Source organism: Pteronotus mesoamericanus, unplaced genomic scaffold, assembly GCF_021234165.1.
Source record: "Pteronotus mesoamericanus isolate MK-2021 breed Mesoamerican mustached bat unplaced genomic scaffold, CSHL_Meso_final contig_52, whole genome shotgun sequence".
Taxonomy (NCBI): domain Eukaryota; kingdom Metazoa; phylum Chordata; class Mammalia; order Chiroptera; family Mormoopidae; genus Pteronotus; species Pteronotus mesoamericanus.
In genome coordinates this window covers 5,913,622-5,938,836 of record NW_026555189.1, presented here as the reverse complement: position 1 = coordinate 5,938,836, position 25,215 = coordinate 5,913,622, and the positions used below count along the sequence as shown (strand labels likewise).

The following is a 25,215-nucleotide window of genomic DNA, read 5'->3' as shown; positions in this document are numbered from 1 at the left end:
AACAGAAGTGGGCCCGGCTTGCCTAGCGTAGCCGGGCGAGACTCTGAGGTGGGAAGAGGTGCAGAGGGGCCTCGCTTGGTTCCCAGCCAGATCCGACGTAGATCCGGGAGTGGTGCGCTCCATCTCAACGGTGAGCCAAGGCCAGGGGGCGGTGGGAGAGAGGGGTCGGGTCCCGCGGGGAGCGAATCAAGCTCCGTACCGGGAAGCTCCTTCAGAGCGTCGTCGCACCCGGAAGTGTGGCGAGACAGCAGTCGCACCCGGAAGTGTAATAATAACGCGGCTACGGGAAGTGATGGTACCCGGCCAATTGAAACACCGGGTTAAAACAGGTGTTTATGAATCTTTATTTCCTGGGGCTCGGTAGAGCCTTCCTTTTCAGCAAGTGTTGGAGGATGCAAATATTTCGTCATATTTTTAATGTCTCATCCTATTGAAAACCGAGGGGAAACCAGCACTAGGAGTGTGTACCAGAAGGCTAAGCTCAGTTAAAGCTTTTAAGAAGTTTCTTTTGCTGCCCGCCACCCCCAATTCCCCTCCCGCACAGGGATGTGCAGATGGAGGCCGGAGAAGACACTGCTGCCCCAGCCCCCGGGGACGCAGAGGACTTGGAGGACACGCGGTTTCCCAGTGAGGAGGCTGGAGACGGTGGAGGGGTTCACGGGGACCCAGCAGATCTCGGAGATGGGAGCCTGGAGGAAACAGGTATGCCTCTTCCTCACTAGGGTCTTGGGAAGAATTTATAGGGGCTGTCATTGTTGGAAGAGGTCAATGAGGGACCATTGAAGAGTCTTCTGGGTCTAACAGGGTTGCATGTGGGCAGTAGGAGGTCATTGTTGACTCACATTGTAGTTTAAATCATCAAGGAATAAAAAGGAAATCAGTGGGCATCGGTGAATGTTCATGGGGGTCTTGGAGTGACTTTAGGTTTTGGGGGTCAAAGAAGAGCATTGGGGATTTAGGCTGTATAGGTCATGACCAAAAGAAAGTTAATAGGGTCAAATGTGGGCTATTCAGAAATCGGTTTCTTGGGGTGTAAGGTGTTATTTAAGTCACTGAGATGGGGAAGAGGATCAGTTGGAGCCAATGGGCACTCAGAGTATTTATATCATTGAGGAGACAATGGTGAGTTGTTGGAGGGAGTCTTTTAAGGAATCAAATGCAAATGTTAGTGGGCGTTAATAGTGATCATTGGTAGGGAGGCAATGGACATCAGTGAGGTTATTTGGAGCATTAGAGGACCAGTAGGAAGATCTTTAAAGCCCCAAGTAGATGTGTAAAGGTATTCCGTGGAGAATTAATGGGAGTCACGGGGGGCATTGCTCACTGACCACTTTGGAATTAGTGTATGTTAATGGGCTCACTGAGAAGGATTAGTGGACATCTCTGAGGCTAAATGGCGGGGGGATCTTTGAGAACTTGGGAATTACTGGCAAGTAATGGCAGATATTGGGAGGAGGTAGTTGGTAATTGGGGGCATATGGGATTAGAAAATGAGGGAATGTGAGGTCATTGGAATTTTATGGGAAAATTGTTGAGATTTAGTTGCCAATGGATAATAATGATTGTCTTTGGGAGATCAATGGACACTGACTAGAATGGATGGAAGGGGTGTCAGGGGAGTCAGTAGGGGGCATTGAAATCGTGGGCTTCATTGGTGATTGGTAATGATGATCATGGGGAAAGGCAGTGAAGGTCATTATTAAAGCTCTATGTGTTAGTGTATATTATGGTGGTTATTGTAGGGAGGGGAGTGGATACTACTCAGCCTAAAGGGGGCCAGGAGAGCCAGTGGAGGTCACTAAAGTCCTAGGTGTTAGTGGAGATTAATAGTGATCCCTGGGGAGAAGGGAGAAAGGGATAAGAGGGTCAGGGGAGTCAGCAGAGGTTGTGGAAGTCTTGGATGTTAGGGGAGGTTAATAGTGTTCCTAGTGGGGATGGAATGGACACGGAGTAGAATAGATTATGGGTCAAGGTAGTCATTGAAGGTCATTGAAGACCTGGGTATAAGTAATGTTAATGTGGGATCATTAGAATGTTGGTGAACAGCAGTGGGGGTAAATGGGGTGGGGGGAAGCGTGTTAAGGGAGTCCTAAAGATCTGGATGTTAGCAGATATTCATGGCAGTCATTGTGGGAATTAGTGGTCCTCATTAGTAATATAAATGGTGCTCAAGAGAGTCAATGGGATCCTGGATCAATGGACATCAATGAGATTAAGGAGTTAGGGTAATTAGGGTAAGGAACAAAGACCCAAACATTAATAGATATAAACATGGCCATTACATCTATTGAGGGGTGAGTAGATATCAGGGGAATAATGAGGGGTCAGAGGTTTTTAATGGAGGATCATTGAAGATGAAGGTTATTCAGAGGCAATGAGGTGCTTTGAAGATGTGAGAATGGTAGTCATTGAAAGGGGAATAATTGGTCTCTAGGGGCATAGAGGGTTCAGTTACCACAGTGAAGAGATCGGATTATCAGGGATTTAAGAGGATCATGTGGATGTAATATTAAGAACAGAGGAGATAGCTGGAGGTCTCGTGTCAGCATCAGGGGTCCTTGGCGGACTGGTAGGGATTTGACTTGGTGGGTGCTTGGGCACTTGGGTTTACTGGGAGTCCGTAGGCAGATGACCCACCAGGGGCTCTCTTTCAGGATCCGAGACCAAGGACAAGTCACCGAGCCTGCTGTCACCACTGCCCCAGTCAGAGTCCCCTTCATGTAATTATGGGCTCTGGGATCCTTCAGCCTCTGAGAATAGTCCCACGGGTGACCCTGAGAGTGGCTCTGGGGGCCAGGGCGGAGACCCCAGTGATGAGGACTGGCGCAGCAAGCGGAAGCACGTGTTTGTGCTGAGCGAGGCAGGCAAGCCCATCTACTCGAGGTACGGCAGTGTGGAGGCACTGTCGGCTACCATGGGTGTGATGACAGCCCTCGTGTCCTTCGTGCAGAGTGCAGGAGATGCCATCCGCGCCATCTATGCTGGTGAGCAAAGGGGCAGGAGGCAGGACAGGGGGCAGTGACTGAGAATACGGGTACGGCCAGCCGGCTAGCTTTAGGGCTGACTGCCTGGAGCACACTCCAGCCAGCCACGTGTGAGTCAGTGTATGTGGATGGCTGTCCGGCGTGGTGAGGGTTGTGTCCCTCTGTCAGATTGGCCTGCTGGGTTCTGAGTTACTGACTCACTGGGATGTAAGCAACTGGCTGGATACTTCCTTGTTTATCTAACAGCATGACTTTGTGGGCTTGTGGATGAGATGTGTGTGTTTCTGGCTTTGTCAGTCCTTGCATCATCTTCTCCCACTCCATGCTGTATGTCTAACCTGAGTCTTTGACCACCCTATCTTGTCTCTGAAATGTTCATACTCCCCCAGCTTGTCCTTACCCTAGTCCAAGTGTCCACGGTGACCACACAAGTTCTGACCAGAGTGAAGTGTGTGTGTTCAGGGAAAGGGCGGAAGAACCTCAGCGGACCCCCTTTAGTCACTACTGACTCATCTCTACACTCTGCCCATCTGTTTCCTCCCCTAGAGGACCACAAGCTGGTGTTCCTACAGCAGGGCCCTCTGCTGCTGGTGGCTGTGTCAAGGACTCCTCAGTCAGCAGCCCAGCTTCGGAGGGAGCTGCTGGCTGTGCACGCACAGATCGTGAGCACATTGACACGTGCGAGTGTGGCCCGCATCTTCGCCCGTAAGCAGAACTACGACCTCCGCCGCCTGCTGGCTGGCTCGGAGAGCACACTAGACCGGCTTCTGGACAGTGTGGAGCGAGACCCAGGTGCCCTGCTCCTGGGTGCCGTGCGCTGTGTGCCCCTTGCTCGTCCACTGCGGGAAGCACTGGGTGCACTGCTCCGACGTTGCACAGCACCCGGCCTGGCGCTGTCTGTGCTGGCCGTCGGTGGTCAGCTGGTGACAGCAGCCCAGGAGCGGAGTGTGCTGGCTGAGTGCCGGTTGGACCCAGCCGACCTGCAGTTGCTGCTCAACTGGGTCAGCGCCCCGGCCTTTGCAGCGGGGGAGGCATGGGCACCTGTGTGCCTGCCCCGCTTCAACCCTGATGGCTTCTTCTATGCCTATGTGGCCCGCCTGGACGCCATGCCTGTCTGCCTACTGCTGCTTGGCACTGACCCTGAGGCCTTCCATGACATGGCCACCTGCCGGCGCCTGGTAGAAGATGGCATGCACAACCTTGGTGCCATGCGTACGCTTGGGGAGGCTGCCAGCTTCTCTAATGCTCTGTCAGCCAATGCCCCTTCCTACAGTGTGCAGGCTGTGGGGGCACCTGGCCTCTGGCACTTCCTCTATAAGCCACTGGACATCCCTGACCATCACCGCCAGCTGCCCCAGTTTACCAGGTGGGTCCTGACCCTGTGGGCAATTGGCAGGGTGGAAAGGCTTATCTAACTGGAAGGTTCAGCATCTCACAGTCGTGACTCCATAAGAGCCAGCCACGTGCTAGGAAGGAGGAATAGCATGGGTCTCTGATGAGGGAGGCTCAACCACCAATCTCAAGGAATCCCTTGTTCTAATGGAGAACAGGGTTCAAGGAGTCCCATAGTTTGATGGGAAAGCTTGGCCTCCAGCCACGGAGTTCCTCAAGCCTAATGGGGAAGGCTTAGCTCCCTAACTTAACTGAACTCCCTTGACTAGAGGAAGATGCGCCAGCCAAAAAAGCCCTAGACTGACTTTGTCCCCTGCCTCCGTCCACCACTGCAGCCCCGAGCTAGAGGCCCCCTACAGCAGAGAGGAGGAACGGCAGCGCCTGTCGGACCTGTACCACCGCCTGCATGCACGCCTCCACAGTACCTCCCGACCCCTGCGCCTCATTTACCACGTGGCTGAGAAGGAGACGCTGCTGGCCTGGGTGAGTTGGTTAGGGCTCTGAAGGGGTTCGTTCTCTGCTGCAATACTTTCTTCCCTCCATGGTATTCCCCCCGGCATAGCAAACTCTGTCCATCTAGCACACTGTGCCTTTGCTTGGGCTAGGTATACTTTTGCCTTTAACACTGTCCCTGCCATCACACACCTGTCCTTGAAATGCATTAGGGTCAGTCAGAACGTCTACAGACCTCATTAGCCCCATCATTCTGTGTGCTGCTCCCCCATTAGGAATCAGTACAGTGTCTTCAGCTTTCAAGAGGCCCCATTAACAACCATCCCTGTGCCTGGTGATTCCCTGTTTCCCCATTAAGCCGGCCCTTGTGTCTTCAGGCACCAGTCCAGTTTTGACTCCATGAGTCCCCCCTCAGCATTCCTTGAACACCACACTCGCATGCTGTGCCTTCTACCTGGGATATCGTTCCCTGGGGTCTTTTCTGGGCTCCTGTCCTCACTTCCTGTGGGTCTATTAAAAGTCAGATATTCTGCGAATTTGGTCAGGGTGACCCCACTGGAAATGGCACCTTCCCCCAGCTTTGCCATTTAGTGCACATTTATTAAATAATTTATTTGATTCTTATTGTGTATCAGGCATTGCTCTAGGCCAAGAACTTTATTTTACTTTTAATTTTTCTAAACTTTAATTTTCAATCAATTTTAGACTTACAAAGGAGTCACAAAATAGTACAAAGAATTACTATAAATAATTCCATCGTCTAGTTTCTCCAGGTGTTAACATAACCATAGTAACTTATCAAAATCAGGGAATTGACATCCTTATAATGACACCTAATCCACAGACTTCATTCAGATTTCACTGGTTGTCCCACTAATGTTTCTTTACTTGTCCGGAATCCAGTCTAGAGTCACACGTTGGACTGCTTTATTGTGTCCTCCTAGTCTCATTTATTCTGGAAGTTTCTCAGTCCTTTTTGTCTTTCATGACCTTACCAGCCAGTTAGTTTTTAGAATGTCCTCAACTTGTGTTGTTCCGCCATGTTACCATGACTGAACTGAGGTCATGCATTTTGGGAAGGAATCTCACAGAAGCGGTGCTGTGCCCTTCTCTGCATCGTGTCAGGAGGCCCACAATGTCGGTCTGTCCCACGGCTGATGATGTTAACTTTGATTGCTTAGGTAAGGTGGGTTTGCCAGATTTATCCACTTACGAAGTTAGTGTTTTTACCCTTTGTACAATAATTATTACATAGCATGAGGCGATTATGTCAGTATTCTGTTTTTCACTATACTTTCATCCAATAATTTTAATCCCCATTAATGATTCTTGCCAGCAACAGTTAATATTCTGGTGTTTACTAGGTGGTGATTTTTCTAGCCCTACCTTTCCTTCTACAGTTACTATTTGAGATTCTGTTGTTTCAGGGAACTTTTCCTATATTTGTTGAAATTTTAATTTTACACATGTATCACTATGGTCTTGTGGATTTTTCTTTAATTCAGTGGGCTAAGAGCCTGTTCTGTCATTTATTTTGTTGCTCAAACTGTCTCTGATTTAGCCAATGGGAGTTTTGATTTGGGCGGGCTGACCCGTGCGTCATTTTGATATGTCCCCATCACTGCCGAAGCGCTTCGTTCTTTGTGGCACAAGATGTTCCAAGCTCAGCTTGTACTTTCTCTGTCAGTCCATTTGTCCAAGTAGCCCTTTTACCCTTTAGCAAAGAATGGTATTTCAAAATCAAGCTACGGTACGCTGGGAATTTTAAATCAGGTGGTCTGGGGATGCCTCACCAAGGAGGCGGCATCTGAGGTGGGCGGGGAGGCAGCGGGCCATGTGGGTTTCTGAAGGATGAGTACAGCTGGCAGAGGGAAAGGACTGTACAAGTGCTGTGAGGTGTGACTGAGCCTGCTTTATGTTTGAGGAATAGCAAGGAGAGGCTGGGGTGGCTGGAACAGAGGGAGTGAGGGGGGAGTAGTGAGAGGTGGTGTGGAAAATGAATGGTGATCTGGTCACATCAAGGCTCTCAGGCTGGTGTGAGGATCAATTGAATTAACCCTCTGGTTACACTCAGAGTACAGATGATGAAGACACAGGTGTGTGGAGCTTAGAACAAGACCTTGTGTACAACAATTGCTGTTATACCCATTCTACAGATGAGCAAACTGAGGTTCACACGTACAGCCAGAATCATCCAATTGAAGACACTAGATCTAAACTGAGAACTCCAGGCCTACCCATGACATAATAATCCCAGTGACCAGGCATCACCGGGGGGAGCTGCTGCTAGGTGCATCTTCTAAACAGGAGACACACATGTGTCTAGAGCCAGATGGACAGGATTGGGCATGGGCAGCTCAAGCCAACTGACTGTCTCCTCTCAAATCCACAGGTGACCTCCAAATTTGAGCTCTATACCTGCCTCAGCCCCCTGGTGACTAAGGCAGGTGCCATCTTGGCAGTAACCAAACTCCTGCGCTGGGTGAAGAAGGAGGAAGATCGGCTCTTCATTCGTTACCCCCCCAAGTACTCCACACCCCCCGCAGCCTCATCTGCCTCTACAGACCACGCTTCCCATAATGGCTTGTTCAGCGGATCTTGAGAGGCAGAACTCCCAGACTGGGCAGTGCTGGGAATGACGACCTTCGGCTTTTACCTTCTGTCTCTACCCTGGAAATGGGCCACATGAGAGGGATGGAGTGGTTCGTGGTGGTATCTGTGGCTGGTCTCTCCCTGGACAATGGGACAAGAGCTGGGGGCCTACCCACGAATGAGAGATGGGTGGCAGCTGGCTGCACACAGGTGACAGACTGCTTCCCCCGTCCCCCCATGTAACTCCACCTATGGGGAAATCCTTAGGCCTCTTCCCTTCCCTCTGTCTCACTTCCTCCACTTGGATGATATTCCAGCCTCTGTCATGCATCTGGAGTCAACTTTGTCAATGGGCTCTTAGCCCTGAGTGTCTAGGGCTGGCCAAGGTCTTTTTGGGTAGCACACGGGGATTCTGAGATTGCAGAGGCAGGGCCAGCCTGTGCCTGGAACTGGCCTGAGGACACTTTAAAGAAAAAGGCCTAAACCACTCCCCACAAGGACATTCCTTTGCCCTTCATATGCTTTATTCATCCTTAACGTCAAAAATGACCCCCATCAATGTTGGCCACTGCTAATGTCAAAGAGAAAAGTGGCCTCCACAGTCTACCTGTCTGTAACCGGGGACAAAGCCACGACCTCACAGGGTAGAGGAGATCCAGAATTTTTACGTAGGTGGTGCACATAGCTGCTGAGGCTCGTTCTGCCCCTCCATGAAATGGAGATAACTAACCTCTCACAGGCTGTTACCTGAGGATTTGTGTTCAATGAAAAAGGACTTGAACTCTGTACCACTGCATAACACATGCACATTTCTCCCGGACTTCCTTTCAACCTGAAGAGGGAAAGACCCCCTTGAGTTTGTGTGTGTGCTCACAACACTCACTCCCCAGCCCATGAAGACCCTAGTTCTGCCCTTGTTTCCTCTAAACTGGAGTTAAAGGCGCATGCTGCTGACTGGGCCCGAGGCTCGCTGAAACCCCGTTGCTCTCAACCCGGTCAACTGACGAGCCGATGCGCACTGCACGCATGCGCGCCATAGAGCCTATCTGCCGCGGCGTGTTTTTTAGTTGGTTTTTTTTTTAACCCAATTGTCCGAGACGCATGCGCCAAATTCCTGCGTTGGAAAATGGCGGGGAAGTTGGAGCCTTTGGAGGTGAAGCGGCTGGAGGTCTTGGAGGAGGTGGAGGAGGGTGAAGGTAATGAGAATAAGCCGGCCCCTCTTAGCCCGGGTAGAAGGGAGAAGCAGCTGTCCCGTTCCAATAATGAAATATTGATAGCAGCTCTAAAAGAAAAAAAAATGTTAAGCCTTTTATAAAATAGGGTTCAATAATACAGACATAACATGCATAATTTCATCAGGATTAACTCCTATCAGCTTTATTGGACATACTACTTTGTACTTTAAATAATACTTCAGTATGCATCTCCAAGCAACAAATGGAGGTGGACGTTCTCACAAAAATCATTGCTGCTGCCACACCTAGGAAAATTAACGGTAATTCCCCAGTATCAGTTGACCCCCAGCACATATCACACTGTGTGTGGACTCAAATCTTAATTGAGAATGGCCGCTCCCACAGACAGCTTTTCTCCAGGGCATTTTGTAATGATACCTTCATCCTAGTGAGGAGGGGCAAAAATTGCTTACAGACAAGTGGGAATTGCAGTTTAGACAAAAGAAAACCTCACAGGACAGTGATCGGCTACTATGCCACTAGCATTATTCTAATTATAGGAATTTTTTAAATGTACCAAAATACAGAGAATAGCCTGATAAATGCCCACATATCCATCACTGTTTCAACAACTCAACCTTTTAACCTATCATCTATAACACCCTTTCCTGCACAGCCCTTAAACCACTATGTTAATAAACATACTGGATTGCCTTTTTTCAGGCCTACCTATGCAGACATCAACAATAACGGTGATTATTGTTTATTGTCATAGAGTGAAAACCATTTATTGCTCTTTCCCCAGCACCCAAACAATGGCTGCTTGGCATATAATAAGTGCCCAATAATTTTCTTTGTTGTATGAATAATGAAATAACATGGAGAGTTCTCTTTGGTTTGGGCCACACACTCAATGCCTGCTTTCAACAAAGGACAGAACTTGAGAGGTACAAATGGATCTCATTTATTAAGCACTTACTATAGCTGCCACTGTACTAGAAAACTTCCAGTATCACTTTTTCAAATTTGTCAAAATTGAAGTTACTAATTTCATCAGCAAGGGAGAAAATTTAAAAGCATGTCAAGTTCCCATTTCTGGCCATTAAAGTTGGCTTTCTAAAGAGGGATAATAGTGTTGATTACTCTGGGGGAAAAGGCCATCTCGTCTCACTGGGAGAGCTGACCAGCGAAGGCTTTGCTGGTGGCAGTTTGGCAGAACATTTTCAGTAACTAAAATGCTATTCCATATCTTCAGTCACCATTCGTAGTAATGAGGAGAATGCATAGATGTGTGGACCAGGGAGAGTCATTAGAGTGTTGTTGATGGAAGCTAAACAAAGAACAATCATGGTAATGGCTAAGTTTAGGTATTTTCATGCATATTGTGGAATACTTGTGTGGTGGACTTTTTACTTTTTTAGGTAGCAGGAAAAAATGACAACTTAATTTAAAATAATTAATTTTAAAAGACAATATTAGTATTTATTGACACCGAATGAACTCCAAGAAGAGATTTTTAGGAGCGGGGTGGGGCGGGGGGAGGGAAGCAAGTTTGGATTTTAAAAAACAAAGCAGGGGCAATGTCAATTATACCCATGTGGGGGCTGGACAGAGAAACATCTGGAGGTGGAAGGCCCAACTGATGATTCTTCACAAGGAACTCTGATCTTGGGGGCTGTGCAAAAGTAAAGCCATTTTTGTGATTTCTTTTTTTTGTTTTATTCTTTTAGGAAAATGTAATACTATATAATTTTAAAATATGAGAAAAAAATTGAATGGTAGCTGAGGGCCATATATTAATATTGATTGATGTTGATATTAACATCTTGGTTTGGGTGGTTATACTGTGGTTACCTGGTAGATTTCCCTTGTAGAGAGGAAATGCCCACTGGAACATTAAGGAATAAAGGGCCAAGATCCCTGCAATTAACGGTACAAAAATGGTCACAAATGGGAGACCTGATACAAGGGCAAGTAGGAGAACTGTGGTCTATTTCTACAACTTTTATGTACTTCTGAAATTATTTCAAAATAAAATGTTTAAAAGAAGCTCATGTGCTATAGGTTTTTTTTTTAACATGGATTTTTAAAAAAAAATTATCAAGATGTTAGTTGGATCATTTAAAAGATTTACTCATCAGCCATGATCTTGCCCCATGACTAGGGCCAGAAATGCAGAGGAAAGGAAAAACGTAGATGGAGCTTCCACAGAAATGATGGTAAAAGCCACCTATAAAAGACAGGGGAACAATGGGAGAAATCTAGGTTCTGGGTAGTGGATGGCAGTAATAATGATTACTGATGATTGTTAATATTGGTGTGATTATAGGATTGGAGTCATCTAAGAAAATGTCTTCAAGTAATGAGAGACTTAAGTATCTGGGGATAAAATGGAAGCCTGGTTTCATGTTTTTCTCTCTCTCTTGAAAATACTTCTCTCCTCTCCCCATTCCTCTGCCTCTCTAAAAGCAATAAATTTAAAAAAAAACTTCACAGGAAAAACACAGCTGAAGCAAATACAAATATTAATGACTTTCTGATCTTGGCAATGAATAAATCAGTTCATCATGGTATTCTCCCTACTTCATGTACATTTGGAAGTTTTTATAGTGAAATATTTAACAAGAAAGCAATAACAAATATCTATCCTTGTTATTAAAGTAGTTTTATTTTTTGTTTAATTTCCAAATATTTAAAGTATTTAAAAACGTTTAAAGTCTCCAGAGGATACATACCAGTCTATTAATATCAGAGAAAAGCACTGAGATTTGGGGCCAAGAAGAGAAGGGGAGGTTTTTTTAACTTCACATGTTTGTGTAGTATTTGAATGTTTCTAGAATGTTACTTGGATAAGAAAATAAAAATTAAAGCAATTCATGAAATTAATTTTACTAAAGACCTGAGTGTCTTCACCAAACTATCAGCATGGTTACTTCTGGAAAGGGGAGTGATCTGGGGAAAGAGCTTTTCGTGAGGAGAGACTTTTACTTTTTATCTTAAGTTCTTCTACAATTGTTTAATAATTTAAAATTTAAATGCAAATTAAATTAATGCACACTTATTTCTAAAAGATTTCAAGTAAGACAGAAAATATGTAAAGAAAATGAACATACCACTAGATAGTTCAATGAAATTTAATAAGCTCAGGTTAAGAACCCCTGGTTTACAACATTATTTTTAATGGATGCAAAGAATTTCATCCTATAAATGTGCTATAATCAACTAAGACATCTTTAGATTGCTTCTGTTTTTTAAGATTACAAACAATGAACATCTTGCCCATCACCCTTAATTATTTCCTTAAGATAGATTCTCAGAAGTAGAATTTCTGATCCATAGGAGTTGAGTAAGTTTTGGATATTTACTATCAGGAAGTCTGAAATGTACTACTGTTTCTGTTATCAGATTGGCAAAAATGAAATAGGCGAACGCATACTTGGCTGGTAAGAGTACGGGGAAGGAGGTTTTTTGGGGAGCCTGCCAAAAACAAGTATAGGGCAATTCCATAATACCAGTCTAATTTAAAAATAGGCATGCCCTTGGATCCAATGGGTAGCCTTCTAGGAATTTATCCAGTAATATATTTCCATGTGGGCACAGAGGAGAATGGACAAGGATAAGTATACTAGGTTGAATTGTGTCCCCACCAACATTTCATGAACACCAGATCCTCAAAATGTGACCTTATTTAGAAAGAGGGTCTTTGCAGATATAACTAGTGAAGATGAGGTTATGCTGGATGAGGGTGGGCCTGGTCCAATGACTGGCATCCTTACAGGAAGAGGGAAATTTGGACAGAGAGAGAATGAAAGGCGAAAACACAAACAGGCACAAAAGAAAGGCTCAGTTTGAGGTACTTTGTTTTGGCAGCCCAAGAAAACTAATAAAGATGGTCACTGTGGCAGTGTTGTAACAGCAAAAGAAGAGAAGCAACCTAAATATTCACTAGTAGAGGATTGCTCTGAAATCATGGTATATTCACTCAGTGGACCAGTATGCAGCCACTGAAGAGACTAAAAAGATCACCAGTATACAGTGTCAAATGAAAAATACAAGCTGTGGAACATCATTTATGATATGACACCACTTACATAGAAAGTGGAAATATGCTTGTATATGAATTGAATTATCTCCAAGTACACACAAACAGCTTGTAACTTTACTGACTTTAGAGGAGGGGAATTGAGGAACTTGAGGTCAGAGGGGAAGGGACCTTTCACTGTATACTGCTTTTTGGCTATCGTGTGATTTGTGAGCTGACTTTCACATTCTCTGCCCAGTTTTCCTTGGAGAGGGGTAGGTCACTTGGATTTGACCTTTTGTCATTGATTGCAAGAGTTTAAGATGTCAATATTTTTTTCTGATTTTTTTTGTTATTATAATTCTAAAAGTAACACAGGCTCATGTTAAAAATATATAGATGTATATATTATGAAAAGTGTGTCTGAAACAAAATGCAAATCAGGTCTGTTCATTACAATTGATTGATTTATGTCCCAAGTCTCTTTTAATCATAATTTTCCCTCTTCCTTTTTCTTCTTTGCAATTTATTTTTTGAAGAAACAAGATTGTCTTGTAGAGTTTGCCAGAGTCTTGTAATGCTGATCATATCCCCATGATATCATGTAGCATGTTTCTCTGCTTTTTGTATTTTCTTTGAATCGGTATTTAAATATGGAAACCTTTCTTTCTTTCTTTCTTTCTTTCTTTCTTTCTTTCTTTCTTTCTTTCTTTCTTTCTTTTCTTTCTTTCTCTCTCTCTCTCTCTCTCCCCCCCTTCCTTCCTTCCTTCCTTCTTTCCTTCCTTCCTTCCTTCCTGTTGGCAAGAATCCTTCCTAGGTGATGTTATGTTCTTCCTTCAAGAAGCTCATATTACCCGGTTGTCTTTTTTCATTGTTAGGGGTCATTAATAACTGTTTTCTAGACTCAAATATTCTTTAAGAATTTGCAAATTGTGACCTACAATGATTTGTAAAAAATTCATATGAAATATTTCTGCTCTATTGCCTTGGTGAGAACGTCACACTGATTTTGAATAGTAGCAACAAAAGTGCTTCCCCTTCTCTCATCCTTGACCTTCATTAGGGGCCCTGATTCATCCAGCAAACACTACAAACCTCAGGGACAAGGGACAGGGTCCTGCAGGGGCACTGCTCTAGTGGAGGCCTAGCCCTTAGCCCATTTTTGGTTCCAGCCCAGGGGTGTCTGCAGAACCCATGGGACTGGCCTCCTTCCTTCCCAGATAAGCCTGGACCTTCCCTCAGAGCCCCCTCTCTCACTGGGTCCTATAATTCTGATTTTCATCTCTACAGGGCAGACCAAGTCTTTGAAGACTGAAGACTTGCTGGCAATGGTGAAAAAGCTGCAGAAAGGTCACGTGTCTCCTTGTATCTGAGGCTTCCCCCGGGTTTTGAATCAAGCAGGTCCCTCAACTTGCAACCTTGGGAAATTATCCCATGGCACTTTCTCCCTCTAATCCAATGTAGTCTTTGAACCAAAAACACAGGCTCAAAATTCAAGAAGATTAAGAAGATGGAAAATTCTAGGATCTTACACACACACACACACACACACACACACACACACACACACACACCCATCCATTTCCCTGACCCACAGACCAGCAACAATTACTTTTAAACTCTAGGGTATTTTTTCCAGAGATTTAAAAAAATACGTTCATGAGTGGGTATTCTTTGTCCGCCCCTTTAGTATACAAATGGTAGTACAGATACATTGCTTTGCCCCTTGCTTTGCTTGCTGAGAGGAGCCTGGGAGCCAGCCTACCTCAGGGCTGGGCAGAGTGCTGGCTGGGTTTGAGGCTGGTCCCCTCCCCCGCCCATCCTCAGGTTAAATTCTACAGGCCATTGGTCTGGTCCTAATGAAAAGGACCCCCCTGCCCTGCTTCCATGGTTGCCTGCAGAAGTGCGCTGGGGCTAAAATTAGAGAAACTGCAGAACCACCACCAGTAAAGCAAGGACCCCTGGAGATTTGTCCATCATAATCAGCAACTTAGAAGCACCGACTGTCCTAGAAGTCACAGGAGCTGGAGTTGGGGGCCTTGGAAAACCTAGGGCTTGAACTAATTAAATCCAAAATGTTGGGGTTGGTAGTGAGACCCAGCAAAGGTTGGGAAGCTTTTAGCCCCAATTCTGTGCTGCAGATCTTGACGCCAAGAGGGAAGAGGAAAAAGGGTTCTCCATACAAAGTGCTGATATTGGAGCTGTGAGAAAGTAGACAAGTCCGCTAAAGAGACAGTGACCTCCCTGCACTGGAGAACTTGAAAGCTGCCACCCACAAAACCAAAACCTCATTTTCTCCATTTCTCCAGTGAGACCAATACCAGAGTCCAGATGGACAGAAGTAACAACTGCCCTGCCAGGCTTTTAACAGGGTGGGACAGGCAGGTGGTCTTCGTTGGCTCCCGCCACACTCAGAATTACACCTGGAAGCCTCCACCATGTCCCAGGAGGCCCTGAGTGTGTGCACCCCCACTTCCCCCAGCTTGCCTTTTGCCACTCCCCCTGCCCTTGCTTACTAGACTCGCACCTGCCACGCCAGCCCCTTAGCCACTACTTTGCACACGTGCCTCCCTCTATACTCCCCACCCCCACAGAACCGCAGGCTCCCTTCTCTTCATTTGGGGCCTTTCTATATCTTAAGAAGCACCTTCTACCCTTTCACTCTTCAATCTCTCCACAGCAGGCACTGCCACCTGCATTGGTATCGTATCTTTGCGCAATGCCCATCTCTGCCACCCAGAATTCAAACCTCGCAAGGGCCTCTTACCGCCAGCAGACAGCAGACTTCACTAACTGTGTTGGTCGATAGCAGCACAGGCACAGCCCCAACACCCAGCCTCTCTCCATCGGCATTGGACGGTCAGGCATCTATCTTCTCTGGTTCAATCTTTCCTTCTGCAGAGGGAAGCCTGGAGCCACAGATAGAAGACCTGATTAATCGGATTAATGAGCTTCAGCAAGGTAACCTGGGACCTGGGCTGGCCAGCTGGCCAGGAAGGCCCTGGACTTTGAATGCCTCTGCTATAAAATCCAGGCGCCTGCACCCAGGTTGTTTGAAGATGAATGTGCAGTGTCACAGTCTGAGAGAGAATAGCGTGGCTAGAGGCTGCATTCACAGTGTCGTCTTTCACTTTTTGGCCCAGCAAAGAAGAAATCCAGTGAGGAACTGGGAGAAGCCCGGGCTCTCTGGGAGGCCTTGCACAGGGAATTGGACTCTTGTAAGTGAGAGCAGAAGAGGGAGGCAGGGATGCCATGGCCACGGCTGGTGCCCCTGTGCGCCGCACAGGGTCTTTGCATGGGCTCCCCCTCTCCCCGCCGTGCTCTTCCTCTCTGCAGTCCAGATTGCTTCTTGCTATCTCAAGTCGTCTTTCAGCTCTTCGCTCAAACTTTATCCAACAGGTCTACCGTGGCGGCCCCGTAGGAAAATGGAACATCACCTCTCTGTCACTCTCTCTCCTGCTTGACTTGTTTCTTCATAGCCTTTATTTCTACCTAACTCGGTGCATCTATTTATTTCTAGTCATCTCTGTCCTCGGTATAGATCTTGTGCAGTCTGCAGAGTCTCTACTCCTTTGGCATTTACAGGGAATGTAGGCACCGAGGGGGAGGAGCCGGATCAGGTGGTCCCCAGTGGGAGATGGGTGCGGGGTGGCAAGAACATAACCCCCCTTCCTGGGGCTGTCCCAGACCCTCTGTGTGACCCTGGTCATGCCCTTTGCATAAAGTTGCAGTAGGGGCACAGGACATAGCCCCTTCCTTGGAGGCTCAAAGTGTCCCTGTGTTTCCAGTGAATGGAGAGAAGGTGCACCTAGAGGAGGTCTTAAGAAAAAAGCAAGGTATTTACCAGCTGCTCTACCTTCATTGTTACACCCTATCACCCCACAAAAGCCCACAATCCCTAGAACAGCCAGAAGGATCCCACTGAAATCAGAGTCAGGGTACTTCCCTCTCTGCTCCAATCTTTTCCTTGGCTGCCACCTGACTTGAAGGAAACAATAAAGTCCCCTTAGTACCCTTTAGTGCCTGTCACCTCCACCCAAGTCTGACTCCCCAAGAGCTCTCACATGGCCCTATTGGTTCCTCTCTCCACAGAAGCACTGAGGATCCTCCAGCTGCACGGCCAAACGAGGGCAAGTGAGGCCCACAGGTAAGCGGTCCTGCCCAGCTTCCCAGCTTTAGTCCCCAGCTTGCAGGAGGGGCAAGCAAGAGCTAGGGAAAATAAAGCTTGGACACACTCTTCTCATTTCCCCTTTTAATAAGACAGATTAGCTAGGCAAAAGACTTCTATGCTCATTTCTGATATTTGATAGTGTTTAAGATAACCTCACTCCTTGAATCATTCCTTGCTGGTTTCTTTATAAATTTCACCTACTGGTGTTGTTCTGAGTCTTCCCATACTGGTTATCCAGCTCTTCCGCCATTGATTCATTTGTGTATCTGTCAGAGGGAGCACTAGGCAAAAGTCCAAATGTCTGTGCATGAGGAACCCCCAGGCTGGACCAGGCTATTTGTTGGTCCGAGCAGGTGTTCTCTCATTCCTTGGTTTTGGCCCCTAGGCTGCACGTGCAAGAACAGCTGGAGGATTTGATGGGCCAGCACAAGGACCTCTGGGAATTCCAGGTGAGCCATCGTCACGGCCTCCAACCAAAGCCCCTCCTCACCTGGTTTCCGCGTCTCCGCTGGCTGCGCAGGCGCACGCCTGCTCAGGCCCAGCTTCGTGGAAGAGCCCTTGACTCCATCGTTCTTTTTGCCCGTCCACTCAATCCTTCAGCTCTTACCTTAAATCTGGCCACCTCTCACCATCCCCCACTGTCACACGGGTGTCCAGACTGGTGCAGTAACCATTGCTGATCCTTCTTTCCTCCTGCTCACCTAGAGCGTGCTCACCTTGCAGTGGCAAATGGGAACCCTGAAAAAACTGTGGTTGGGTTATTCTTTCACTCAACTCCTGGGTCTGGATGCATTTGGCAGCATTCCAGGCAGAAGGACACAGCGGAGAGCCCTAGAGACCAAGTGTTTGCCTGTCCCAGGATGGTTGGGCGCGGGGGGGGGGGGGGGGGGAGGCACACCCAGACTCTAAGTAAGAAAATACGTAAGATGGATCATGTAATATCCTTTGGGGGAGGCCTCAGCAAGTAACATCTGAATGCAGACCTGAAGGAAGTGAGGGAGCCATGCATGTATTTGGGTGCAAATATTCCTGGCAGAAGGGAAGGCCAATGCGAAGGCCCTGAGGCTGAACAGTGCAGTGGAGTTTTGAGGAAGAGCAAACAGGAGGGTGGGCGGGGAGGATGTGGAGAGAAGCAAGACAGGAGATTGGAGGAGTACACAAGGTCATGGGGAGCGATTGCGGGGAAATGTGTCCCCACCGGCTCTCAGTCACAGCTGAAATTGCACATTGAGTTAATATAGTGGGATGAATGAATGACTTAATTCAAGTAAGGACTTTCTGAGAGGCGTGAAGGAGGAGGGGGCCGGGAGTACGGAACAGACGGACGTTCCGGCCTCTTCGCTTTCCTCGCAGATGCTGGAGCAGAGACTGGCCTGGGAGATCCGGGCCCTGCAGAGCAGCAAGGAGCAGCTGCTCGCTGAAGGTGGGACTCCAGCGGAGGGTGGGGGGTGAGGGGACGGGGTCGCTCTGGGGAGCTCCAGGCCCCGCCCGTGACTCCCCCACCCCCGCAGAGAACGCCACTCGAGCCAAGCTGGAGCTGGTGGAACAGAGGCTGCGCTCGCTGCCTGTGGCCGAGGGCGCCCGGGCGGTGAACGAAGGGTGAGAAGGGAACAGAGGGGGAAGGGGCATGGCGAGGCGGAAGGGGCATGGAGGAGGGGGGAAAGTCCCATGCTCCCCGCAACACCACCCCTCCCGGCAGCCCCAGGAGCACAGGCTCTGGGGCTGGTCGGCGGGGCCTCAGGGTGCGGGGTCACGGTGTCTCAGTGGCTTCCTCCCTGACTCCCTCCACTCTTGTTCTCTTCTTTCTCCTCCTTTCCTCTGCCCCTTCTCCGCAGGCCGAAGGTGGAGCTGGAGAAATTCGGGGGGCAAGTTCCCACCCAGACTCAGAGGACCTCGGAGGACGGGGCCGACAAAGGAGAGGTTGGGAGCCAGGAACGGAGGCTAAGAGGGCAGAGAGGGAGACGGAGGGGACGGGGACGTCCCCAGAGTCCCTCGGAGCAGGGCCTCTCCGGTGGTGACGGTGGCAGGGCAAAGGCAGCCACGCCCGGCCGCCTGACTCTCTGCGCCCGCCCGCCAGGAGAAGGATGGACCTGGAGCCCCCGATGGAGCTGGCCCTGACGCCCCGCTAGGCCAGTAGGACCCACCGCGTCCCCACCCCATTTCAAGGCCCGCCAAGAAATAAAGACAATGATTTGAAACTGTCCTCCACCCGCTCGGCTGAGTTTGGGCTCTCGGAGTCCCTGGGGCTAGCGGAGAGGGGCGGGGCTCCAGGCCCTCGGGGTGGGGCCTCCGCCGGACCCCGCCCCCCAGGCCCGGGGCAGCCTCTCGCAGAGGCTCAGTGATTAAGTGGGTGTCAAGTCCACCCGGTCTCCACCCCTGCGTCTCGGATTCCTGAACAGCCAGTTTTGCCAACAAGAGCAAGGAGCCCAGTTTAAAAATGGACCAAGAACCCAAATAGGCATTTCTAGAAACCTATACCAAAGGCCAGAAGGTGCATGAAAAATGCTCCATATCACTAGTTATTAGGGGAATGCAAATTAGAAACAATGACATCTCACCTCTTGCTTGTTAGGATGGCCATCGTCAAAAATACAAGAGATAACAAATGCTGGCAGGGATGTGGAGAGAAGGTGCCCTTGTGACTGTTGGTGGGACTGTAAGTTGGTACAGGCCTATGGAAAACAGTGTGGAGGCTCCTCCAAAAAGTACAGACTACCATGTAGTCCCACTTCTGGGAATACATCCAGAGGAAAAGAAAACATCGACGTGAAAGATATCTTCACCCCCATGCTCATAGTAGCATTATTTACAATAGCCAGGGCATGGAAACAACCGTTGTGTTTATCAATGGTTGAATGGACAAAGAAGTTGTGATCTATAGATAAAAATATATATATGGTATATATGTGATTTTATATATACATATATATCTCACAACTACAATGAAATTTAATTCAGCCATAAAGAAAAATATCGACGAGAAACCCTACCATTTTGGGGACAATGTAAATGAACCTTGAAGGCACTATGCTAACTAAAATAAGACCAACAAATATTGTATGGTTTCACTTCTATGTGGGATCTAAAAAACAAAACCACCAAAATACCCCCAAAAAACCTCATAGAAAAAGAGGTCAGACTTTCGGTTACCAGAGGCAGGGGGTGAGGGCAGGAAGAACTGAAAGAGGGTAATCAAAAGACATGAGCGTCCAGTTATAAACCCTAGGGATGTAACGTACGGCATGGAGACTCTGACTAACGCTGCTATGTGACATGTAGGGAAGGGGAGAGAGTAAAGCCTTAGAAGTCTTATCACAAAAAGAAATTTCCCTTTTTTCTTTTTAATGTGTCTGTATGAGAAGATGGATGTTAGCTGAACCTACTGTGGTAATCATTTCACAATATATGTAAATAAAATCATAAAAAGGAAATTAACCCACATTTAGGACAAAGCTGACCTGTTTTATAAGCCTCTGGGAACCCACAGAAATAGCATAATCTTACATAATAGCAGGTTGACTGAATATTGTAGAAGTTTGCTGATTTAGCATTTAATTCTTGCAGAGCAATTATTGGGACATTTATTCTGTTGAGAAAATAAAACTAATGTTGCTACAGTATTTAGATTGGTGAGAAGATAAACTTGGTGGAGCTAACAGAGGAAATACGTGTGCATTCTGTATATGCCTACAATATACACATACACCAGTAAACGCAGGCACATACATCCTCTAGTGGTATATACAAGCCTTACTCTTTAAACATAAACATATATAAAAGAAGGCAAGAGCTGCCCTGGGAGAGAAAGTTTCAACAAACAATGGCACCCCAAAATCACATTCACAAGAGCCTGAATTTACAAAGGAGAGCATGGCATTTTACTTTTCTTTCTTGACCAGGCACCACAGATAGAGAACTGGGAGCGCTGACGTTAGTAGGAATTCTCCTCTTTGGCCAGCTTCTGCCAGTTTCCCTTGGGTCCCTTCTGCAGGTTCTAGGGGGAGAGGGGTGGTGAACAGGTCACCTGAAACGGTAGAGGAGGAATAATAATTTTTCCCTTTGCCATTTTGAGTGCCAGGCTGAGATCCTTTTTTTCTCTGGGGATTTCGTGTATGGACATGCTTATCTAGTTTAAAAATTCTCTACTGTGGCCACTCTAATTTGATTAGATTTGATAAGTTAAACCTGCTTATTTAGTCGTGGAACAAAATTGTACCCACTTGAGGCCTCACACGGGCTCCACTCCTGCTTTAGTCAGGCCCAGTTCGGCCCTGAACGCCACTGATGTTTAAGATCCAGTTCAACCCCTGCAGGTTCCCAGTCGCAGTCCAGGCAAAGCGCCCACACAATCTGAAAGCTCCTGACCCAAAGCTGCAGAGGGCCGTGCCCAGAGCCTCCGGGGCAGAGAGAGCAGCGTGCTCAAGGGGCTCAGCAGGTACCTCCTCCCAGCTGCTTGTGGCTCCTGGGGGCCGTGGGGGGTCTCCTTTGGTTCCCTCTTCTGGGGCCAGAATTGTCAAAAGATAAACTGGGGCATATTAAACATTTTGAGTTTATCTGAGCAAAAATCGATTATAATGGGGCAGCATTCCATATTGCAGATAGAAAGGCGCTCCGCGGAGCTGTTCAAAATGACAGACTTCCATGGGCAGAAGGACGCGGGAACAGGGACGGCTCACTCGGCGGAGAGCCAGCCGGTTGCTGCAAAGTTCCCCTCCCAGGGGGCGGCGGTGGTCCCTAGGCGGGTGGCCACACCAGTGTGGCTCAGGTCATTCCTGGTTGACCGGTTCAAGGTCTCATTTCCGGGAGAGCTGAAAGTGTGATTCTGTTGAGCCTTGGTTTGGGGCCGTGGGCTTAGCACCGGCCCCACGTGGGCCTGTCGTCTTGTTCTGAACAAAGGCTGGGGCATTACCCTTGTTAAATAGGCTTGAGGTGACACCCTGGACACTTGAAATGGTGGCTGCAAGGTCATCTTTACATGCCATCTATGTGCCTGTGGGTTCCAAGTGTTTTGCAGATGTTGAGGAAAATACAGCTTGTTTTGGTTATGGTTTTATTTCTGCACCTGAAGTATGAGACATTTATTGTAAAGGTCTCCAGTAAATGTTTCAGGCTTTGCAGCTCCCTACAGTCTCTCTCTGTCACATATTTTCTCCCTCCCTCCCACTCCATTCCTTACTTCTATATATAAAATGTAAATAAAACAAAAAACAAACAAACAAAAAAACCCCTCATCATCTTAGTTTAAGGACTGAATCAAAATAAGTTGTGGGCTGGTTTGCCAGGTCCCAGTGTAAACCATCTATTAAACAAAATAAATGAAGGCCTGGATTGCAGTGTTTGTCAATCTCTGCAGCGTAACTAGGTCATGATTGATTTGAGGCCACCACCCTGAGGCGTCTTCGCCCTCAGGAAAAGACATGCAGTGGCAGAGCACGGTGCCGCGTTTCCGCGGTAGCAGTAGGAGGCAATAACCACCAGAGCGCAGATCACAGCAAATTATAATAATATAATTAAGGAGGGTTGAGTTTTGAGGAGCTGCTGCCCTTGTTTTTAATTTAATTTGCTTAATTGTGAGTTTCTGTAGTTTAGTTGCTCACTAAAGGTGGTGTTTAACAACCGGCTCACATAATTCCTGAGAAGTTAACGGGCTCTCACGGGCAGGCCCTGGCCACCTCCCCACGACCCTGCTCTCGTGCCCTTCAAAGGGAGCGAGGTGCACGTTCCTCGCCCCACGTGTCCTCCTGGCAGCCGGAGGGTGAGCCCTGCGGCCTTGATTATGGGCCACCTTTCACCTGCGGAGGCAACGGCAGCGCCGGGGGTGGGAGAGCGACCAGAAAGGAGGAGCCCGAGTTCCTGGCGCAGTGGGGCGACCGCTTCAGGCGCCGATCCTTCTGCTCCTGCCATTAGGCAGAGGGGAAGTCACCTTCTACCTCCTTTCAACTACTCCTGTTTGGAGTTTTTGTTACACTCCTCTGTAGTCTAATCCGGTAATGGCATTCCCTTGGCTGAGTGAGGAAACCAGTGCTCAGGGAGGTAAGTGGCTTTCCCAGCACCGCAGGGCGGAAAGTCTCGTACTTCGCCTTCCAGGCCGAGATGTGTTCTGCCTTCTAACGCCAAGTCCGCTGCGATTTCCGTTACTTCCCGCGGCTGATCCTCCCGGCCGGTCCTGCGCCAGGCAGCACAGGCCTGCAGCGTGGGGGTTTCACAGAGGCACAGGGGCCTCGGTGTGGGAACGTTTTACTATTAAAGAAGTGCCGTCGTTGGCAGGAGGCAGCTGTGAAGGGGAGGGCGAAGGGCCCGGCCGGGCAGTGGGCGCTGGGGGCGGGGGGAGGGCGGGGGGTCAGAGGTCGCGGCGGTGCCCTCTCTCGCCCACACTGTTGAACACAAGCGGGAACTTGTCACGGTGCTGTGTGCCATAGGGATTACAGAAATACAGAGGGAACAGTCATCTAACACCCAAGTATTTCCGTGTCCCACGTGTGTTAGATTTCATGTCCTCAGACCAACATGCTTCAGGGACACTTTTGATGAGGACAGTCTTACAAGAGCCCACGTGCCCAGGACCTGACTCATTCAAAACGCAGACAGACACACAGACATGTTTTTGTAATCATTTTTGAAATGATACTTTAATTCATACTGATTAAATATGAGGGTATTTTCTTGCAATTAAACAGTTGAAGCACCGTGGCTTCTCTGTCTAGCATGGCGTTTCCTTCAGTGAATGCTCTTTCCCCATCGTGTGGGTAGGAATATGTTTATGCCTCACAGGCAATATTGATCTGTCCCCTCAAAATAACTACTTCTAGGCATAAAAATGTCCGTGTCCTCTTTATGTTGTGTCTTAGTCCTGGTCAGCCGAACTAAAATCCTTAATCACAGGGGGCAGATTGATTTGATTTTCACTGTTGCTTCTGTGCTTCTCTGTGCTCACACAGCAGGAGACAAATGGCGTGGGGCCACCATTATTACATATTATCATTTTACTCCACTCGCTCGGTTGGGAAGACAGGTGGCTATATATCCCAATAACTTACTACAGCCTTCTATTTCCAGTTTTGGCAGAATGTATTTATTTTTCTCTGGAAGGTTTATTGTGTTGACACCTCATTTGTCAGATCTTCCCATGTGACATTTGTCTGGGTCAAGTTTCTCTTGGCCTTGGTGTGTTTTAGGCTTTTGGCTACTTCTACCTGGAAAGAGTCCCAGCTTTTGCTGCCACCTGCACAACGTGGCCACGGCCACGTGATCTCAGAGCAGCGAAGGCTCTGCCGTCCTCCCCCAGGGTGGGTGCTGGCATCTGGAGGGGCCGCTGGTTGCCCCGGGATGGGAGACAGGGACTCCAGGGCGCAGCCCTGAGCTGATAGGCCCGGGGCGCTCGTGGGCAGGAGTGGCGTGCCCGGCACAGCATGCGCCCCATGGCGTCACCGGTGGACGTCTGAAAAGCCCCGGCGACACAGCGGGACATGAGGAGTGCACTGTGGGGCGGCGGGGGGCGGGGCGGCGAACTGGGCCAATGAGAGACAGGAGGGGAGAGGGAGCTGGGGGCACATCGCTCCCTCTCTGTCCTCGGATGTGCCCTGGTCTGAGGGCGGCAGTCGCTGCGCAGGCGGTGCAGAGAGGTCCTGTGTGGCGGGGACCAGCCTTCTCCTTTGGGAGCCGCTGCCCCCGAGGGATGCGCGTGTCCTGCCTCTCGCCTCTGTCCTCACTCTTTTCCTTGGGATTGCACCGCCCCGTCAAACAGTTGCACCTAATTTTTTTTTTTTTTTTAATTTTTAAGCCTCCATTTGAGTATTGTAAGCCATCTGGGCAAAGACAACAGAGGATCACTGGGAAGTAATTCCTGAGTTTTCCATGGGAACATGGCACAAACTGAAAATAAGCAGTCGGTTCTTACGTGATTACATTTGATGCAGAGCCCGTTGGCCTTGATGGTTAGTGGGAATCCCCATGGAAAAGGGAGAAATAAAAATACAAGCAGGTATGAAGAGAGAGGACCTAATAAAATGAACCCCATGTATTAAGTTACACATCAGAGGAATCAAGTTGCCCCTGTACAGATAGTGATAAAGTTGGATTATGAGTGCAGAGAACATAAAAACAGGACAAATTATTGTGAAGGCCCAAGTTACAGAGAAGAATCAGCCATTGAAAACAGCAGGAGCAGAGTCTGTGTTTCTGCTTATGAGACAGTAGCAATGACACCTGCTTTTCAGTGCCAACCAGGCAGAAGACATTGCTTCTCAGCCTGTGGCAACCAGGGCAGAGCACCCAGGAGAGAGCACGCGCAGGCTGTTGATGCAGAGCTCACCGTGTGGGGGTCAGCCACCGTCCTTTGCGTTCATTCGGCAGGGACTGAAAGGCAGGAGGGGAGAAGGGAAGCTTCAGAGTGGGAAAGGGGAAGGCTTCCCGTGCGCCCCGACTCCA

The 25,215-nt window shown here is 48.2% G+C and overlaps 2 protein-coding genes across 4 annotated transcripts; both read left to right on the top strand.

Annotated features, from left to right (window-relative positions):
- MON1B (MON1 homolog B, secretory trafficking associated) lies at positions 1 to 10,118 on the top strand. Of its 3 annotated transcripts, XM_054579164.1 has the most exons (6): positions 1 to 130; positions 545 to 702; positions 2,655 to 2,984; positions 3,531 to 4,350; positions 4,712 to 4,859; positions 7,222 to 10,118. In XM_054579164.1, the coding sequence occupies exons 2-6, from the start codon at positions 555 to 557 to the stop codon at positions 7,429 to 7,431; spliced, it is 1,656 nt and encodes a 551-aa protein (XP_054435139.1). In that variant the 5' UTR covers positions 1 to 130; positions 545 to 554; the 3' UTR covers positions 7,432 to 10,118. The 3 variants fall into 3 exon arrangements, with proteins under 3 accessions (XP_054435139.1, XP_054435138.1, XP_054435140.1); XM_054579163.1 differs by lacking the exon at positions 1 to 130 and having other exon boundaries at positions 234 to 702; XM_054579165.1 differs by lacking the exons at positions 1 to 130; positions 2,655 to 2,984 and having other exon boundaries at positions 234 to 702.
- SYCE1L (synaptonemal complex central element protein 1 like) lies at positions 8,548 to 22,695 on the top strand. Its single transcript, XM_054579098.1, has 12 exons — positions 8,548 to 8,617; positions 13,908 to 13,967; positions 15,519 to 15,578; positions 15,761 to 15,835; positions 16,406 to 16,453; positions 16,710 to 16,764; positions 17,174 to 17,237; positions 18,142 to 18,211; positions 18,300 to 18,387; positions 18,624 to 18,708; positions 21,387 to 21,602; positions 22,450 to 22,695. Exons 1-12 carry the CDS (start codon positions 8,548 to 8,550, stop codon positions 22,693 to 22,695), a joined length of 1,137 nt encoding a protein of 378 aa, XP_054435073.1.
- Positions 22,696 to 25,215: the final 2,520 nt, after the last annotated feature.